The following is a 20,948-nucleotide window of genomic DNA, read 5'->3' as shown; positions in this document are numbered from 1 at the left end:
GATGCAGGTCTTGGACGTTTACCACATCGGTGAAACCCATGAGCACGGGTATGGTGCTGACAAACCTAGAAACATAACTGGGGTGAACCAGGATTCAAACCCACAATCATCGGTTTCTGGCGTGCCCAAGGGACGCAACTCTGCACAGTGCCCCCCCCCAATCTGATTTATGATGAGACGAGTAACATCATTGATAAATGGAGGCTGTAAAATACAATAAACAAAATTCAGTTTTATTGAAAGTTTATTTTACACGTACAGTCAGCACTGGATATGACAAACCGAAAGAAACAAAGAAAAGTCACTTTGTTTCAACCATAATTTGATATTTACATAACAAGTAATGTTCACTTTCCCTGCTCGGGAATGAGATTCATTTACCATGCCTTTCAAGTTATCCAGAGAAGACTGCCGATATCACAGTTGTTTCATACAGATGAAGAGGTTCCACCAAGGTATTGATACACAACATTACCACAGATGCTGTGACCAGTGTTTCTGACACTTAATAAACAGTCCATTCCCCTCTACACATTCTCTACATCATCAATTAAATAACACAAGTATCTTATAGAGTAAGAAAATATTCTTGCTGCAATGCAAAAAATAGGTATTGGTCAACAAAGACACACATTATACATGTGAACACTCAACTCAAAAAATGTTCCCGATAATTATGATCACAGGAAAATCTTGAAAGATTCAAGACATGTACAAAGCTTTATTAAAAAGCCAGTGGGCTTATGAAGCATAGTACATAGCATTTCAATCTGTATTCATTCCAATATCCAATTTCCATTCTAGACTTTCGCATGGCTCCAAAAAACCTAGTTATTGATTCATTATTGGGAATGTCAAAGACCACTGAGGTACCAAGAAGTAACAACATTAGGCTAAAAAAATAATAGTCTTGGTTCTCAGGCACCGCCCACATCATCCTGAAGTCTGCCGCACGTTTCATTTTTATTTCCCTTTTTCAAAGAAATTGAAAAAAATCTCTTTATATTGCGCATCTTGAACACACTACCCCAGCAGTGAAATGCAACAATACTAAAGAACAATTTGATTTCGCGAAATTATTGTAACAAAACTTGGTTATGTAATAGCCTTAACAACTAAAAAATGGAAATAAAACATTGCCTGCCTGCACATTTTCAAAAGCCATTGCCTGAGAACCAATTCTTTCATTTTTTTAAGCCTTTTTAAAATAACTACATACTGGTGGTGAAGGTACATGATTCTAGTGTAAGGCTGTTAGGTTTTATGATATATCAAAACCTATCGAATTGAACATTTTGGGTCCCGTCCCACAAAGTGATTGCAGCGCTAAAATGTTCCGAACTCCAATGCGCTAACAGACTTACAGTAGTGCTGAGATTACTTTGTGGAATAGGACCAGGGCCCACTTGCACAAAGAGATCTTAGCGCTAAGATTCCAGGGCCCACTTGCACAAAGAGATCTTAGCGCTAAGATTATTGTAACTCCCATATTTTTACAGAGGCTTACAATAGTTGTAGCTAAGATCGCTTTGTGCAAGTGGACCCTGGACTTGTTAAAAAACTGACCATTATAGCATTCAATATCAAGTAATCTTTTACAACATTAATTCACAAAAGTTCAAACATTAGAGGGATATATGGTTACCACACAAAACCCATTCGTTTCTTGGTGTTCCCGTTGGCGTTAATGATCTCCTTGGTCTCGTTGGTCGAGTCCCTCTGATAGTGTGGCATCTGGACGCCAGTCTTGTCGCAGGCCATGAAGCTGGGTCGGATTCCTCCTTTCCCTGCAAATATTGGTCCTGCACCACCTCCAGCCCCCTGCTTGGCGGCCTTACGTAGCGGGTACACGTTGCGACCACCCTTCTCGCAGTGGTCAATGACCTTGCCGGCGTACTCCTGGAACTGACGTTCCTCAATGTCCAGTAGGTCTATGTTGGCTTTGTCCAGCGCTAACTGGTCCTGGCGGATCATGGATTCGATGAGGCGGCGGTCATTCTGAAATAATGACCAGTTCATGTCAATGATCAGACTTAGATCGTACTTGAGCTCTTCAAGTGTCTGCAGTAATGAACTTCTACCGAGCTGCCATCAACCTCATTATAAACACGGTAGTCCTCAAGGGAAGTCACCAGTCCTGAATTTACGAGTCTCATTTCAAACAACGATGAGGTGATGTGAAATAGGGTGTTATGTCATTCTCAAATTAAAGTGTCATCCTCTATGTCATACCTATACCAACACCTTGATCCGTCCTGTGGCTTCTTGTAATCTCAAATTACCCGCCCTTGATTTCCATTTTCCAATTTGATTGGCTCACTCCAAACCAGCCTCAATGTTGGTTGGCCAGTTACGTTGATAATGATCGCATATGCAATCAATTCAACATTGAAAAACTGATAGGCATACAAAAGAAACTCCAAAAATCTTTTTGATGGAAAGGATGTCTTCATGTCCTTCAAAACTTGCAGTGGCTTTGGTTTCTAGGTAATATGAGTTACCTCCTTTACCCTTTCCCTTATGTCAACGTTTGATTGGTCGGTAAAATGTTAATTTAAATCAAGGGTGGGTTCTTCCCGATTGCAAGAACCATGGGAATGGATCAGAGGTAAGTGTAGGTTTACTGAAATGTTAGCCCTGAAGATATAGATGATGAATATGGTGCTAGCCCACTGAGATACCATGCTGCAGTTTAACATGGATAGCCCCCTAAGACACAGTATATTGATTATAGTTTGACATAGCATTATTTTTTCATGTTTATGAGTTCAATATTTTTTTCCAACATAAACAGGTGCTCAAATGTACTTTTTAGAAATAAATAATAACAATGAACTGTATTTTAACGACACTTGACAAGGAGAAAAAGGTACATAATTTCCTACAATGTAATGTAATGTAATACTAATATCTATTCAGCAAAACGGAGGAAATCGTTTATCTTTTGACGAAAAATCCCAGCCCCCCGACCTGAAAATCAAATGTTTGCTCTCTAAAGCAAAATGAGTGAGTGAGTATGGTTTTACGCCGCTTTTAGCAATATTCCAGCAATATCACGGCGGGGGGACACCAGAAATGGGCTTCACACATTGTACCCATGTCGGGAATCGAACCCGGGTCTTCAGCGTGACGAGCGAACGCTTTAACCACTAGGCTACCCGACCGCCCCTAAAGCAAAATGAAAGCCTTATGAAATAGACTCACCAGCTGCTTCTCATGGAAGTCCTTCAGCTCACTGGCGTTGTTCCGCTTCCTTCGCTGCTTTTCCTCCTCATTCCTTTGGAAAATTTCATCGGCAGCTTTCCTCAGATGGACCATCTCGAGTTCCTCACGCCGCTCGTACTTCTTCTTCTCTTCCAACTCCTTCATCTACAGGAAAATACCAGTGGTTAGAGAGTACTTAATGTAACAACTGGTTTGAGAGTAGCAATAACAGTAACCATTAGAGACCATCATAAATGACAGAAACGACAGTGTTAATGACTCATACCAAATGCTGTCTGAGATGTGGATTGCAGACTATAAAACGGATAGCCTGGCGTGTTAGTATATTTTGGGTATGTCAACATGATTAAGTTTTCCATTTCTGCTTGATACCTTGATACCATCAGACATAGAAAGATGACAATTGCATTAAAATCAGATCTTAGTTCTCGCTATCACTAGACAAAGATCACTTACGGGTTACGTCAGAACGACCTTTCATCCGACCAATCAAAGCGCCGCTTACCAGATCATGAAAGTGACAGTCGGAATGTGTTTTCTAATCATGCAACCTCGAAAACGTTAACACAGTGTATTCCGAACGACAGTTATGGCCCGTACGAATAATTCCGTCAAAATTATCGTCTATCTCTTGCTTCCGTCGGATAAACATTTGAACGGAGGAGGCATTGCACAGTACGCGGGAAGCACTGCCATACAATCTCCACCATATATTAGACATTCTGGAATGTTTGTTTGTTCAGTTTTGTTGCCGTAAAGCTCGAGAAAGCTGCTTTCTAACTGGCTGATGTCGACTTCTTGTTAGTCATTTCAGTGGTCGGTCAAAGTTCGCGAAATGGGATGTCCTCATATCTTTGTTTAGAGGCAGCGAGAACTTAGATCTGATTCTAAAAAGACTAAGAAAGATGATGTCCATGAGACTCCATGTCACATTGTTACCAATGTCTGCCAGTGAAATGCCAGACTTCCGGCTTAATCACACCTGGATACAGCAGTGAAAAAACAACAACTCCTAAACAGTAAATCCCCTGCACTGTCACCTGCTTGTTCCTGTGTTCAGCAGACTCCTGAATCATCTTGTGAACCTTCTTGCTCTTCTCTGCTTCCTCGAGGACCTTCTTCTGCTCCATCTCTTCCTCGGCGCGCTGGATGCGGACATCCTCATCGTCAAGCTTCTCCTTCATCTGGGCACCAAGCTTCTCCCGGATCTTCTCCAGGCGCTGTTGCTTCTCTCTGCAACATCAAACGCCTCGTCAGGAAACGATTTCTCACTGTCAGGTTATTTACAAGAAGAACAGAACTGAGGGTGTGATTGCCTGCAGGCTAAAACATTCTATACCTGTGACACAATAGCATAGTATATGACACCAGACCATGACACCAGACCATGACACCAGACCATGACACCAGACCATGACACCAGACCATGACACTGGACCATGACACTGGATCATGATACCAGATCATGGCATCCGGTCATGGCAACAGACCATGATACCAGATCATGGCAACAAGATCATGGCGACAGAACATGATTCCAGACCATGATATTAGGCCATGGCAATAATAGAGTCTATGAGGTGTCCGGCTGTCACCCACCCAAGAACATAACTGACAGCAGCAAAATCTCCCAAGGTGTCAGAGAGCAGTCATTTTATCTTTTATCTTGTGTCCACAACACTGTTATCCAGAACCAGTGTCTACCAATGACGACAGGAAGGGATGCTCCTACCTGTGAATCTGTTTCTCCTTCTCTGCCCGGAGCTTCATCATCTTCCTCTTGGCTGCAGCAAATATTCTGCACTCCTCATCCTCCTCCTGAACAGGGAAGAATCAAACACTCTTCAGTTGTAATTCAAAGTAAGGGACCATTTGCCATTATCATACCTGAGTCTTAGCTGATCAGTGAATCCTAATTTGCCAAATTTAGCATGGACAGTTCAAAGCAAATAGTTTGCTTTGAGATTAGCATCAGAAGTATTAACTCAAGGATGTCTTATCCCACTTTCAGGCAGTTCTAATCTCTACTCCCAAGCTTGCTGATGTCCCCCATCGTTCCAACCCTACCTCCCCTCCACCAAACAATCATCCAATTCCCGTACCATAAACACAACCCTCAACACCCCTTCAAACCCTCTTCCTTTGTTTTTGTTTGTTTGTTGTTTAACGCTGCACTCAGCAATATTCCATCTCTATGACGGCAGTCTGTAAATAATCGAGTCTAATTGGAATATCATGACATGCATCAACCAAGTCAGCGAGTCTGACCACCCGATCCCGTTACTCGCCTCTTACGACAAGTATAGACGGGTCTTCAGCAAGCATGGGTTGCTGAAGACCTATTACAGACGATCTTTACAGGTCCAAACCTTCTTCCAATAGCCCTCAAAATCTATATATCCCAAGTCTCACAAGTCTCATCTACCTAAAGCCCTACCCTATACTGAACTGATGTCCCTCATCCCTCCCTCCCCTCTACACGTGGCCCCACCCTACACTGACCTCCTCCTGCAGCTGGTTGATGTCCCTCACCCCTCCCTCCCCTCTACACAAGGCCCCACCCTACACTGACCTCCTCCTGCTGCTGGTTGATGTCCCTCATCCCTCCCTCCCCTCTACACGTGTCCCCACCCTACACTGACCTCCTCCTGCTGCTGCTGGTTGATGTCCCTCATCCCTCCCTCCCCTCTACACGTGACCCCACCCTACACTGACCTCCTCCTGCTGCTGCTGGTTGGTGTCCCTCGTCCCTCCCTCCCCTCTACACAAGGCCCCACCCTACACTGACCTCCTGCTGCTGGATGATGTCCCTCATCCCTCCCTCCCCTCTACACAAGGCCCCACCCTACACTGACCTCCTCCTCCTGCTGGTTGATGTCCCTCGTCCCTCCCTCCCCTCTACACAAGGCCCCACCCTACACTGACCTCCTGCTGCTGCTGGTTGATGTCCCTCGTCCCTCCCTCCCCTCTACACGTGGCCCCACCCTACACTGACCTCCTCCTGCTGCTGGTTGATGTCCCTTATCCCTCCCTCCCCTCTACACAAGGCCCCACCCTACACTGACCTCCTCCTGCAGCTGGTTGATGTCCCTCATCCCTCTCTCCCCTCTACACGTGGCCCCACCCTACACTGACCTCCTCCTGCTGCTGGTTGATGTCCCTCATCCCTCTCTCCCCTCTACACGTGGCCCCACCCTACACTGACCTCCTCCTGCTGCTGGTTGATGTCCCTTATCCCTCCCTCCCCTCTACACGTGGCCCCACCCTACACTGACCTCCTGCTACTGCTGGTTGGTGTCCCTCGTCCCTCCCTCCCCTCTACACGTGACCCCACCCTACACTGACCTCCTCCTGCTGGTTGATGCCCCTCACCCCTCCCTCCCCTCTACACAAGGCCCCACCCTACACTGACCTCCTCCTGCAGCTGGTTGATGTCCCTCATCCTGATGACGTCCTGCTGCTGCTGTAGGTTGTCCATCATCATCTGCTTCCTCTCATCCCGGCGGATGTTCTCGAGCCTCTCCTTCTCTACCTGGTGCTGCAAGGCCAGGGTCTTCAGCTCTCTGCCCTCAAGGCAATCATCATCCTGTTCCTTCTCAGCCTGAATCATGTGCTCTCTTACTCTGCAATACAGGCACGAGGTATTATCTGACACAATTTCCAACACCTTCTAGCCAACATCAAGAATGGGGAAACAGAGAATGAACTCCACAAACTGTAGCCTTGATTGCACATGAATCTTTCCAGTCTGTAAAACAAACAACAATTGCTAGCCAACCTCTCCTGTAATATGTGTGAGTTAGGATGTAATCCCACTTTAGACAGTATTTCAGTTTGTTTGTTTGTTGTTTAACTACGCACTAAGCCATATTCCAGCTATTTGACGGCGGTCTGTAAATAATCGAGTCTGGACCAGACAATCCAGTGACAGTTGACATTATGAGAGAGCCTGACCACCGGATCCCGTTAGTCGCCTCTTAAGACAAGCATAGTCGCTGAAGACCTATTCTACCCCAGATCTACACGGGTCAGTATTTCAGTAACAGTGAGTGAGTGACTCAACACAACTTTGAACAGTATTCCACTCACAGTGTGTCAGCTTAATGTGGGAGGATTGCTGGAATTTTGCTAAAAGCAGCTTAAAACCATACTCACTCACTCACTAATTTAGGAAGAAAGCCCAAATTGATGCAAACCACAGATGTTTACCACTTTGATGAAACCATGAGCATGGGTATGGTGCTGACAAACCCTGAACATAATCGGCGCGAACCAAGATTCGACCTCCACAATCACAGTTTTCTCACAAGCCCACAGGCAGAACTCAGAACATCGGTGCTTTAGACGAGACTGGGCCACCCCTGCCCCCATTTCAGTTATACAGTCGTGCCTCGTTTATACGGACACATGCGTCATTTCACAATTCGTCCATATAAACGAATTTCCGTATAACTGAAACCAGCTTCTTACTGGAAGAGTTACTTCCCTTCAATTATGCAACTCATGACAGATGACAGAGCAAACAGATACATCCATTTTCCAGGAGATTTAGCCACTTCTGCTTGTTTTTTAAAATGTCACCAATTGTCGATTTTCCTATGGTATGTCCAAATTCAGTGCCATAATGCTTACTGATGGTTTCTAAACTTGCTGAAGGGCGTTTTTCTTTAAACAGACAAATTTCCCTTTTTTCGCGTGCTGTAACTGCGTGTGGCCAGCGGAAGTGTACTGTCCGGATAAGTGAGACAATTTTGTGTGCATTTCAGTGTTTTGTGTATGAAAATGACCATCCGGTTCCGGAAACTGAATTTCCGGATATAAGGGTAAATTTATATAGTAATTATTTCGTTTTGAATGAAAATCGTCCGGGAACTGAGGTTTCCGGATATCTGAAGTCTGTATAAACGAGGCACGACTGTACAACAGAGTGGCAGCTGAAAGAGGAAGGAAAGCTCCAAGTGTTGCAAGTAATAGACATTTATTTGAAAACATTAATCCAAAATAATAAAATAAAAAAAGGCTTACTGTGCCTTCTGGAAATCGGCTGTTTCTCTTGCAGCAGAGATTCTTTCTGCGGCCTTGGCATGGTCCTTCTGGATCCCTTCCTCGTACTCCCTCCGAGTGATCTCAAGCCATTCCTGATCCTTGCCCTCATTGGCTCGCTCTTTCAGCTGCTTAAGTTCCAGCTGAGCCTCGCGTTCCTTCAACACCTCGGTGAGCAGCAGCGCCCCCTGGAGAAGGAAATTGATTCAATTTGGAAAATGGCTGGTCTTCTGAAAATTATTACGCTTCTATTTCTACATAATGTTTGCAAAAAGATGTTTGAATGATATTGAAGATGAGGAGAAAAGAGTTGAATCGTGTGGGTATGTTGGGTTCAGTCATTTTATTGTAATATTTTCACTGTTAATTTTAATCCCAATCTTTTGGAATTTGTCATCACTGTTGATTGCAATCTTCAGCTACAAAAGTTTGTATATGTGTGCATTTTTATTTGAGTGATCAGTGTCCATAACAAAAGGGAGGTAACTCTAAACTACTTTTTTTCCCTTGTTCTCTCCCCCACCACCACCCCACCCCCATCCCCCTACTTTACATTCATTATAAGGAAATCCAAACATTTTTCTTGACCTACCGACCTTCAATTTTTGGGCAGATGTCTGTAAACCAAAAAAGAAAGAAAGGCTGGTTCTAAAATATACAGCTTAGGTCCCATGTCAACTTACATGGAATGCCTTGACTCGATCTGTTTGATAATACTGTTGTGTCTTAGCTTTCTCAATGGCCTCTCTTCTCTGGGCAGCCTGATACTGTGCTTCCTCCAAGTCAACTTTCACTCTTTCTTCCTCCTCTCTCCGTTCACGTATTTTACGTGCCTCCAATTTCCTCTGCCTTTGACCCTGAAGCAAAACATTAAACATCATCACAATAACCATCTTCCCGAGGCAAGAGAGTTAACTGACTTTAAAAGTCCAGTTTCCACCCTTGCCAAACTAGGCTGGAATTCCTGGACTCGGTGGCAGCGCCACCAGTGGCTGTTACGAGTTATGTCCCTTCTAAGCCTCTCCTTTAGACCAATCAGATTCCACCTCTCGTATCACTTGCATTTGCTTCAAACAAAACAGTGGCGCCCAGTCAAGACGATCTGATCGATAATCAAGGTCTATGTTTGTGATAAAATGGGTCTCACATCGCAAAATGCGTGAGCACCTTGATTAAAAACATGAAAAGATTTGGAAAATATGTGTTGACAACAAGTTGGCAGTGCACATGCTTTGCAAATCCTGCAATCGACCGAAATCTGCACGACAGTTTACAAACCGGATTTCGATTTCGTTGCACGCTTTTGATTGGACTATGCATAGACTCGTTAGTACAGCCAAAATGTAACTCCATAATACCAGACTAGTTCGGCAGGGGTGGAAACAGGACTTTTATAGTCAGTTAACACTCTTATCTTGGGAAGATGCACATTAACTTTGTTGAACAAAAACTAAAACATTCTACTCAATTATAAAAATACATATGTTGAGAGTCTTTTGTTTGCATTTTCGCAACTTGTAATTTTCTATGCATGAAGATCCGGGATAGAATAGGTCTTCCGCAACCCATATGCTAGCTGTAAAAGCTGTGGCAGCGTTCACTTGTCCTTATTATGATAACAATACATTTTCTTAGGAACTGCATTCATATAGCTGGGGTGTTGCTGAGTGCGGCGTTAAACCACAAACAAACAAACAACCAAACTTGTATTTCGAGAGTTTATTTTGTTAAATTACCGTATATCGCTGTGTATAAGGCGACCCCACGTATAAGACGACCCCCCTGTACACGCCTTAAAAATCAACCTAAAATCCTATACTATAAAATATGTTAATACAACTGTAAAAACAGCGGGAATTGATTTCAGCTTCACCGGTTATCACATGTTAAGTCACATGTGCAATATGCAAATGATTACCGGTACTTCCGGCTCTCTACTCACGGATGTTGATTGTTTTACCGTGTCAGCTGGTTTGACAATCTGCATCAAGGAGAGGGTCATTTCAACTTTATTTGCAGAAATTACTAAACTTTATTCAAGGAAAAGAGATACAAATCATGTTTATGTATGGAAATAGTTATTTGAACAGTTATTTAGGACGAAATGCGAAGTTTTATTGTCAAATGCTGGGCTGGCTATCGGACGCCGGTTGACATCGCCAGTGGAAAAAAATGTGAGATCTTCGACTCCGTGTATAAGACGACCCCCCTTCTTAGCCCCCTCATTTTAGGTACGAAAAACTCGCCTTATACACAGCGATATACGGTAGTCATGTTTATGTCAAGCTATATTGATTTTTATATATTTGCCTCCCACGTCAAAAACCTGAAATCTGAAACCCTGCATGTTTGTTTGTTGTTTAATGCTGCACTCGACAATATTCCAGCCATATGACGACAGTCTGTAAATAATAAAGTCTCAACCAGACAATCCAGTGATGATCATCATGAGCATCAATTTACACAATTGGGATGCAATGACATGCATCAATCAAGTCAGTGAGCCTGACCACCCAATACCCCCTTGGGCCTATGGAACACTCTGGGACAGCCCGTCGCTCTGAGTAGCGAAAAGTCAAAATCAAAATTGTTTATAGGGAGCAGCACGGAGATATGGGCTGTATCATAAGTGTTTTCCTGAGATTCCCAACAGCTAGAGTCGGTGAGTGTTACAGCAATAGAAACTAACATTTTTAGTCCACTAGTCCTAATAATGATAACATATAGCAAAACCCTTAAAAATGGCAAATTTCTACAAGTCCTTATGATACTTTAACTATTGGGCAGTTTGGTAAGGTCAGCAGGACTAGTGCCAATTTCTAATGCTGCTGTTACAGTTGCAATATGGTTTGGGCAAAAAAGAGCCCGCGCTATCCTTAACAATGTAGCAGAGCTCCAGATAAGTTTTTGAGCAATTGAGTTTTTACTTGAAGTTTTCAATTTTAATTGGGTTATTACACTTTTCATTGGGTAACCAATATTTTTTCACTCATCTATTCATCGCTCAATTGGGTTTTTCCCAAAATGAGCTAACATTTTGAGATTTCAAAAAAAATGAAATAATGTTTTTGATTTTTATAAAGGTTCTAAATATAGTTTTGACTTGGAGAGTAAATTATCTTGTAATTTTGTTTCAGAAATTAGCTCCCTTGTACGCATACTGAAAAAGCTTCATTGGGTATTTATGCGTGCTGTTTTTATACATTTGAGTTTTTCATTTAATGCATGCATTTTTGTACACAAGTTAATTGAAAGTAATTGGGTTTTAAATATTTTGGGGGGGTATTTTATCATATACGCAGCTTATCAGTAGCTCTGATATAGTCAGTCGAGCAACAGAGGTGAGGTGAGGTGAAATGGGGTTTAAAGTCACATCCAAGATTATTGCACTTATATAGCGACGTGCATGTACGTGTATGTGGGTGTGGCTGCTTGTACTAGTCCGGACTGATGCCGATTTATAGTGCCAGCTCACTGAGATACCATGCTGCAGTTTAACATGAATACCCGACTCAGACACAGTATACTGACTCCGAGCTGACCAATCCTTGTTTTAGCCCCTTAATGCCGAGCGCAAGACAGGGTGACAACAAGTACCATCTTTTAACGTCTTTTGGTGTGACGCGGCTGGGGATCGAACCCCGGACCTTCTGCTCTCCGGGTGGACGCTCTCCCATTAGACCACGGAGGCTGTCGTCAAGCAACAGAAGACAAGCATACTTACACATACTGTCACATGTTCATAATTCTCTAAATATGATATAATATAAATCAAATTAACTGTTTCAAACAGAGCAAAACATTGCATTAAATGTTTTCAATTTCTATGACTATTCTTTGTATGTGTTGTTGTATTTTTGTGTTTTATTATAATCATGATCTTGTATGTGAATTTGATTTATAATTATGTAAATGTTCTCTTACAGCAATGGTATTGCCCCAGTTTTTGACCACTTCTTTTGATCTGTTTCTCTGTTCTTCGCGTTCTTCCGTGATCCTCCTGATCCGATCCTCCTCAATCTGCCTTCTATTTAGCTCACGCTGTATTCTTTCCCAGTCTGTTTTGGACAACACTGTGACCTGCCGTAGGTCGGCGCCACTTTGTAATTGTAAGGTGGCATTCTGTATCTCGATGGGCATTTGGCCACCTGAAAAAAAAATGCATCGTGAATTTACAAATGTGTTTGTAACAATATGATTTTTTGTATAAATCAATATGACCTAAAAAAATATGAAACCAAAAAAACATGTAGTTGTTTTATTTTCTTTATATGCTGATGATTTGAAGGTTTTAGAAGTCCCAATTAGAAATTTGATTGGAACTTCCTTTATAAAACATAAAATGTCTTTTATCATGAAAAGTGCCACAAATGCAGACGCTTTGGGTTTTTTTAGGTACTGATGATAATTGCAGCAAAGAAGTACAATATGGCTTAAAGCGCTATTTACTTACTCATGATAGCCAGGAACTAGGCAAGGCTGTATTATTGAAATCAAATTAATTATCATATTTTCTTCTTTAATTTCCTTGGTTTGTTTGATTTTTTGTTGTTTGACACCACGCTCAGCAACATCCCAGCTATGTGGTGGCGGTTCCTTGGTTAATGTATTCTAAGAGTAAGAGATCCGATGGAATTGGGCATTCTTGCACATACTTGCTTAGATGGGTTATAGCGAAAACGGCCCCTCAGCAAAACGTCACCGTGCGAAAACGGCACCGATTGGCGAAAACGGCACCTCGACTCGAGCGAAAACGGCACCTTATTTTTTAATTTTTTTTTACCTTGGTCAAATAAATGATATTAAACTTACATTGTAACTTGCAAACGCCAATAATTGTGAGAAGTTAAAACAAGTTTACATTAGAAATTAGCCTCTACTCCAACTATAGGATGGAGTTTGAGATCTCTCCCTGACCCAAGTACTCTCACAATGTTCGGTTGTACATGGACCAATATTGTGAAGAGGATGATGATGATGATGATGATGATGATGATGATGATGATGATGGACATGCCACAAAACTGTATATATGAACAAATTTACTTATCTGTTAAAACGGGAAATACAATGTAAATACATCACATACATCAAACGACATGTAAATACATCAAATACCATGTAAATAAACCCTATATATTACTACAAAAATCATTGTTATCGTTCTGTAAAATAGAGGTGTCGTTTTTGCCCGACACATAGTAGCCGTTTTCGCCAAATGCGGTGCCGTTTTCGCCAGAGAAATCGGTGACGTTTTGCTGAGGTGCCGTTTTAGCCTGCACCCGCTTAGATACACACACCTCAGAAAACGATGAAGACGGGAACCCAGTAAAGCAGTTGACTGAAGTTTAATGTTTAAACTGAACTTCCTTCTGATCAAGATTGTTTTCAACAATAAAACATGCTTAAATTAAATACTGGGGGTATGGAGGTAAAACTAATAGCTTTGATTTTCTTATCTTTCTTGTCATTGTTGAGTTTGCTAAGTATACATGGAGCATTGCTACTAGGACTATGTTAAAGATCTCCAATGTATGCACATCCTATCAATCGGCCACTGTTAATATGAACTTATTTCTTGATCTACTCTAAAAGCATAAATTACCAATCAAAATACCAGCGTACGACAATAACAATTACATACTGAACGTTTATAAATCGGTTTATTATGAAATTAATTAGATTCCGAGGATATCACTTCTAGTTATTTACTCTCTGTCATTCACAATAATAAACAAAATAGACACACTCAAAATATAATTCTGGTTGAACTCGTGAAAGATTTACCTCTTTCTTGTCCCTTTCTACGACCGTGCAGTACTTTGGCAGACATGGTGAATTTTCGACTCCTGTTTTTACTTTTTAAAGTCGACTAACACCAACGATTTCCACACAACATTCTACCATAAATGCCTCCTTGTTGGTAGTTAGGCAAACATCCATGTATCCAGTACGTCACTTCCGTTTATTTGACCTTCGACCAAGGGCGAATAACTCTAGTTAGTTATTTACAGTGGAAATAAAACTATCCTTTTGTGAGACGTACAAAAATCAGTTATTTTGTGCAAAGAAGTCCAGTGCTTGAAGTCATGCTATTGTTACATCTGTAACCACAATTTTAGCTGACTATAACGTGAGTGTCAATTCCTTCATACTTCGCCGTTACTGATAAGAATAGGCCTGCCCTAAGAGTGCTGAACAGAAAACAGCTAGACATTCTTGAAGTGTTTTGATACCCTCCTAATGTTCTTGGAGTCTTGCATTTACTGAAAACAACTTCTTTGCTCTTAAAACCGGATAACTTACATCAGTAACATGCTGCTTTATTTATCTATGAATAACAATCGAATCTTCACACGCGGTGTTGAGGCAGGTATAGGAGTCGATGGGACATCGTTTGCATCCATGCATGAACATATAGGAATCCTAGCCTGGCGACATGCGACACTCGTTTTTGATACTTGAGACTAAATGACACTTGATACTAGATTCTAAGACAGCATACTGTTGAAACGCTGAACAGTTTCTCTATTGTTCACATGCATGTTATGTATTTATACACTATTTGTAACTATCATTAATAAATGTATTTTCATCATGTTTCATATGCTCATGTATAATAATTAAACTACAAACTACCGTCAGTTTTTATGCTGCCAGAGGTTGACACAGGGAATAGGTGAAGAAAGTGTAACTATGTCACATATTTGTGTGTGTTTTTGTGGTAAATTTGTTTTGCATTAGACATGTTAGAAACTTATTTCCTTTTTGGTGGTATGTTTGGTTGAAAAGTTTGTGACAGTTATTTTTACTGTTATGTATGGTAACAAAGTTTGAATTGTAGATTTAGAAACATTGTGGAAATATAGGCACTTGTCACATTTTTGTTAATACTTTTAACTTTATTTTTTCAGTTTATACATAATCATTTCAATAGCAACTTTTGAAAGTGACTGTTTGTTATCATTTTAAGCTACATATACAGGTAGCTACAGTGCTGTGGCGCTGTTTTCATGAAATTTATACAATAGGGAGACAGTGAATTAGAAGTCAATCCCAAATGAATGATAATAATTACTAATAATTCCTGTTTGTGTCTTTCACTTACTTTAACAACAGTTTTTTGACAAGAGGTTCATTTGGTAAGTACAGTAAACTACAGTTATATCGAACTGAAAGGGACCACTAATGTTAGTTTGTTATATATCCGTAGTTTGTTATGAGTATTTAGACAGTCAGACATTTTGCATCAAGTCACGTGACCACATCATGTTACTCGATAAATAACAAAGTGTGCACCGTATATGTACTATATTTATTTATCTCATAAATGACATAAAACTCATAACATAAGTAAATACATGTTATAAATATATTATTGATACAGTTTCATTGACATACAAACACAAGAGTCACTTGCTGTCTGTCAGTAGACAGAATATATCCACTTCAAGGGCTATAGCCAAGTCACTGTTAATAGTAAGTTGAGGAGGTGCTCGTACTTAATCCAGTTAATCACTTGCCTTTAATTGTTTGTTGTCGCTTTGAACAAGCGTATGTGGCCGCAGATGTTTTGATAGTTTTGATAAAATATACAGCAAAATGGCTGGGGCCGAAAAAACAGTGTGTTATATCCTTCAGTTATTATATGAGTGTTCTTTATAAATGTTGTTTGTTTGTTTGTATGTTGTTTAACACCGCACTCAGCAATATTCCAGCTATATGACGGTGGTCTGTAAATAATCGAGTCTGGACCAGACAATCCAATGATTGACATCATGATCATCGATCCACGCATTTGGGATCGATGACATGCATCAACCAAATCAGCGAGTCTGACCACCCAATCTAGTTAGTTGCCTCTTACGATAAACATAGCCGCCTGTTACGGCAAGCATGGGTTGCTGAAGACCAATTCTACCCCGGATCTTCTCGGGTCTGTTGGTTGTAAGAGGTGCCCAAATGGCTCGGGCAGACAGGCTCTGGGACTTGGGTGAGTGTCTTCATACCCACCATATCAATCACTGGATTTTCTGGTCCAGACTTTTGATGATAAATAATATACAAGTGTCACGTCATGGGTATGTTTTACCCCTGCAGAATCTTTGGGAATGTGAAAATATCATTTGAGAACACAATGATATTTATCGAGTGACAATTAACTCTTTTGAAATTTCTTTCATGAACGTGAATGAAATAACTGGATTTTTTTTTCCAGATTAATGATGGGAGAGAAAATTCTGCTCGCTCTAGATTTTGACCATACAGTGATTGACGAAAACAGTGACCTTTTCGTGATTCGTCTTGCTCCAAATGGGGAGCTACCGCAAAAAATCAAAGGCTTCTACAGTGACAATGGCTGGATTGAATATATGGGCGAGATCTTTAAGTTTCTACATATTCACGGAGTAAAACCAGACAACTTCAAGGAATGTCTGTCCTCAATCCCTCTGACTCTGGGAATGGAGGAACTCTTTGCATTTATCAAAGGCAGCGACAAGTTTGAAACTGTCATCATTTCCGACTCCAATTCCATTTTCATCGATACGATTCTCGAAAGGTTTGGTCTGAAGGACACTGTCACTCAAGTCTTCACGAATCCGGCCATGTTTGACCAGAATGGACTCCTGACAATACAGTACTACCACACCCAAGACTGGTGCTCGCTCAGCACTGTAAATCTCTGTAAAGGACACATCCTTCAAGAATTCATCAAGGAAAGAAAGCAGAAAGGTGTGACCTTCTCGACGGTGATCTACATTGGGGACGGGTCCAATGATCTGTGTCCTGGGTTGTCCTTGAGCCAACAGGACTATCTCTGTCCTCGTGTGGGATTCTCCCTTTGGAGAAAGGTGAATAAACTGATGAAAGAAGATGAGAAGACGAAGTCACTAAAAGCTCGGATCTACCCCTGGGAATCCGGCAGTGATATTGTGGGACTTATCAAGAATATTTCGCCCTAGAATGCAAATTTTCCTACAGAGACATGTGATGCAATTTAGAAAAACAAATTATGAATGCTGAAGTGATGCTGGACGTGTCATGCCCGAGGATGCAAATGTTTGTACAAAGATGTAGATGAATTCTTTAAAATAACAAGTTGTCTGTTATTTCAACTTTGGAATTTATGTTTTCTGTCTTGCAAATTAGAAGAAGAAAGCAAATTGTCTGTCTTAGATGTTGTGGTGCATGTGTTAGTTTTAAGTTCACATGTACTAAAAGTTTGTATATTTCAGTTTAGAATGATGGGATGCATATAACATGATTTGGGACGAGGCAGACATATTACATGTATATGTGTATGTTTCAGTGTTACTTTTGCATCATGTTTGTGTTTTCTGGATCACAGATGAAAAACGCTTGATGAGATTATTTACAATGATCTGTCTGTACATACTATCCTTAGGAATGGGAAGAAATGTCAGCCTCTTCTAATGCACAGGCTCTGTTACTCAATCACTTAATGGCTTTAGTCCAGTTAACTGTATATAAAAGTACTCTATTTGTACTTATGTCATAATCATCATTATAATAATTATGATTGTTATATTTCCATGGCAATAAGAATGAAACATATCTTGACTGTTGTCTATTATTTACGGTTTTCTTTTCTTCCAGTACATCATTAGATTGAGGTTATCACTCTTGTGTGTTTTGGGATGGTAAATATCCTTTTGAGAGCCTTGGGCTAGTTCAAATGCAGCACAGATATTGAAGCACCAAGTTGAAGATTCTCATGTATAATGAATGTACGGTATGAAATTCCTTGCAGCATATTTGTATTGTATTTATTTTCATTTATTTATTTTTACTTTTAAGCTGTATTTGATGACAGTAGTTTGTTCTGTGATGTGCTGACTCGTACATTATTTGTAACGAATATCCAGGTACTTATACATTATCCTCAACATAAGCAAGAGTGGGACACCGACATGCAAAAGTCTGACAAACATGGCGCATCATGATGACCAAATATATTCCCAACTCAAGTGATTCCTTTAATAGATGCCTGTGTTATTGAGCATGTTGAGTATTAGAACCACTAGCCATATTAAGAGGTTTCAAATGATAAAATCCTGGGTGTCAAATGAGGAGGTAAACCTGTGTTTTGAAATTTGAGGCTGTCTAACTGTAACTTAGATGCATCTTACTCTAAATTTGGAACTGAGGGTTTTAACACAGGTTGTCAATGTCATTTTCCTGAATAAGGCAGTTAACTGACTATATGAGTCCAGTTTCCACCCTTGCTGAACTAGGCTTAAATTTCTGGGCTCGATTGTAGCGCCACCAGTGGCAATTACGAGTTACATGTATGTCCCTTCTCTGTCCTTCCTATTGACCAATCAGATTCCACCTCTCATATTACTTGCATTTGCTTCAAACAAAATGGCGGTGCCCTATCTGATTGATAATCCAATTCTATATTGCGAAGTGCATCATATCACGTGAGCACCTTGATTAAAAACAGGAAAAGATTTAGCAAATATCTGTTGACTTCAAGTTGGCGGTACACATGCTTTACAAATCCTGCAATGGGCCAAATCTGCATGACAGTTTACAAACTGGATGTCGATTTCGTTACACGATTTTGAATGGACAATGCAAAGGCTCGTTAGTCCAGCCAAAATATAACTCCATAATACCAGCTTAGTTTGGCAAGGGTGGGAGCTGGACTTTATAGTCAGTTAATTCCCTTGCCTTGTGAAGATGGTTAATGTATATATAAGAGTATATTCAATAACACCCCCACTCTATGCAGGCAAAACAATGTAAATACAGAAGTTGTTTTCTCTATTACAAATAATTGTGAGACAAAACATTTCTTGAAACAGGTTTTATGTCAGTGAAGTTTTGGTTTCTGTGTTTGAATTTTCATGTGATGTTTGTTTATCTGTTTTAAATTTTGAATGTCATAAACAATCTTCAACAAGTGACAAATCTAACATGTCATGTTTTTATGAAATAACAAATGCATATCTGTAATGTGTATTCAGTATATTATTCCTACATTGTCATGTTCAAGGATATTGTATGTTAGACAGCTAACGTAGGCAGCACTTTGTTAATTTTGGGATTACAGATTTCTTGCTAACCAATTAGCTTGAAAGTAACGAGGATTTACTGTAGAACATGGCTATATCAAACAAGGAACCGGTAGAAATCGGTCTGCTATATACATTGTTTGTTATATACATTGTTTGCTATATACATTGTTTGTTATATACATTGTTTGTTAAATACCAGATATACTGTAAATCCTGAAAATACTGCGAGCGTGAATTAAATGCGAAATATGTGAGTGGTGTTTGCGCGCATTAACTAAACCTTATATTTGCCAGTTAACAGAATAAACACATAAACTGTGCTTTTAGGAAAACACTATATTGTTTTTGCGGATGTGCTCTACTCAGTGCTGATAAGGGTGTTATTTGCTGTTTGTTTGGATTAAGGTAAGGATATGTATCATTCCACTGGGGATGGGGATGGGGTGGGGGGAGTCACATTGATATTAACATTTTTGGCTTGAGGTCAGCCGTCGTATTAATTTTGAGATGCATTTATTTCAATATTTACAGTACATATTCTCTCAGACATGTTTGCCATGTTGGCTAAAACAATAACTGCAGCATTGTTTTAGCTGTGGTCGTTCCATAACATTCATTTTATAACATTGCAGCCTGCACAATTTTCATATTTAAGAAAGCTGCGAGATAAATCGCAAAGAACAATGAAGAACGAAGCGTGGTTTATTTCACAATAAAAAATTGCTTCATGACATCATTTCTGGAGATTCGAATATGCTCTCGCAACTTGTAAACGTCATATATTGAACAACGTTATTTTTTTTAGGGGGGTCATCTTTATTAAAATTTGGGTAAATGTTTTTAAAGCTTGTACATTTCATCAACATCCTTAAAGAGGCTTTGGGGGCTGAGTGGTGCTGTGATTAGCTGTGCAGAGTTGCGTTCCTTGGGCATGCCAGAAACCTATGATTGTGGGTTCGAATCCTGGTTTACCTCGATTACGTTTCTAGGTTTGTCAGAACCATACCCCTGCTCATGGGTTTCACCGAAGTGGTAAACGTCTGGGACCTGCATCACTTCGGGCTTTCCTCCCACATTAAGCTGACACGCCTCGATATAACTGTAATACTGTTAAAAGCGGCGTTAAACCCAACTCATTCACTGAAGAGGCTGTACATGATGTTGATGTCTCATATAAGAAATCAACAACTCGTGGTCGTAGCTTATCATACCGTAAAACACTGCAGGGAGAATAAACCACTTAGGGCCCTGCCCCTCATGGTTTATTCTCCCTGCAGTGTTTTATTGTACTTTAACAACTTCCACTCATCATTTCTTTTTTAAACCGGAGGATACGTTTCTCAGATTTAAGATGAAGACTTTTTTTGGATGTCAGCTGATGAAAAAGGCCAGTTCATCTGAATTGAAAATGTCTTGTGGCTCGTTTGTTTCAAGATACCGTGGATGTTGAGAGGTCAGTTTATCATTGTGCTGATTCGCTACTGAATTGACACTGAGTGAGATTTCTCATATCATTTTACATGTCACTAATTAGTGACACTATCCATTGTTCAATATTTTTGCATCTGTTTCGTTGAAATAGTGATCATCATCCTGTATTTAAAGTGCTATTCACCACAAGTACGTTTACTGAAC

At 40.5% G+C, this 20,948-nt stretch overlaps 2 protein-coding genes across 2 annotated transcripts; one reads left to right on the top strand and one right to left on the bottom strand.

Moving 5' to 3' along the window:
• Positions 1-1,420: 1,420 nt before the first annotated feature.
• LOC139470308 (cilia- and flagella- associated protein 210-like) lies at positions 1,421-14,199 on the bottom strand. Its single transcript, XM_071252669.1, has 9 exons — positions 14,056-14,199; positions 12,193-12,416; positions 8,952-9,125; positions 8,251-8,456; positions 6,638-6,848; positions 4,958-5,043; positions 4,266-4,458; positions 3,205-3,369; positions 1,421-1,998 (listed from the first exon to the last, which is right to left on the bottom strand). The coding sequence occupies exons 1-9, from the start codon at positions 14,099-14,101 to the stop codon at positions 1,642-1,644; spliced, it is 1,662 nt and encodes a 553-aa protein (XP_071108770.1). The 5' UTR covers positions 14,102-14,199; the 3' UTR covers positions 1,421-1,641.
• Positions 14,200-14,287: 88 nt separating this feature from the next.
• Positions 14,288-20,449, top strand: LOC139470058 (pyridoxal phosphate phosphatase PHOSPHO2-like). Its single transcript, XM_071252346.1, has 2 exons — positions 14,288-14,401; positions 16,487-20,449. The coding sequence occupies exon 2, from the start codon at positions 16,491-16,493 to the stop codon at positions 17,229-17,231; it is 741 nt and encodes a 246-aa protein (XP_071108447.1). The 5' UTR covers positions 14,288-14,401; positions 16,487-16,490; the 3' UTR covers positions 17,232-20,449.
• Positions 20,450-20,948: the final 499 nt, after the last annotated feature.

This window comes from Haliotis cracherodii, unplaced genomic scaffold (assembly GCF_022045235.1).
Source record: "Haliotis cracherodii isolate W230 unplaced genomic scaffold, xgHalCrac1.p SCAF_20, whole genome shotgun sequence".
In the NCBI taxonomy this organism is placed as follows: Eukaryota; Metazoa; Mollusca; class Gastropoda; order Lepetellida; family Haliotidae; genus Haliotis; species Haliotis cracherodii.
The sequence above is the reverse complement of the archived record's forward strand: the minus strand, read 5'-3'. Positions and strand labels throughout refer to the sequence as shown.

What these genes read in the sequence shown, in the direction of transcription:
- LOC139470308 (XM_071252669.1), bottom strand. Translation starts at nt 14,101, where the DNA reads ATGTCTGCCAAAGTACTGCACGGTCGTAGAAAGGGACAAGAAAGAG. An exon ending in TAGAAAGGGACAAGAAAGAG is followed by an intron (nt 12,417 to 14,055) that starts GTAAATCTTTCA and finishes TTTTTTTTTCAG; the next exon opens with GTGGCCAAATGCCCATCGAG. An exon ending in AAGGAGAAACAGATTCACAG is followed by an intron (nt 4,459 to 4,957) that starts GTAGGAGCATCC and finishes TTGATGTTGCAG; the next exon opens with AGAGAAGCAACAGCGCCTGG.
- LOC139470058 (XM_071252346.1), top strand. Translation starts at nt 16,491, where the DNA reads ATGATGGGAGAGAAAATTCTGCTCGCTCTAGATTTTGACCATACAGTG.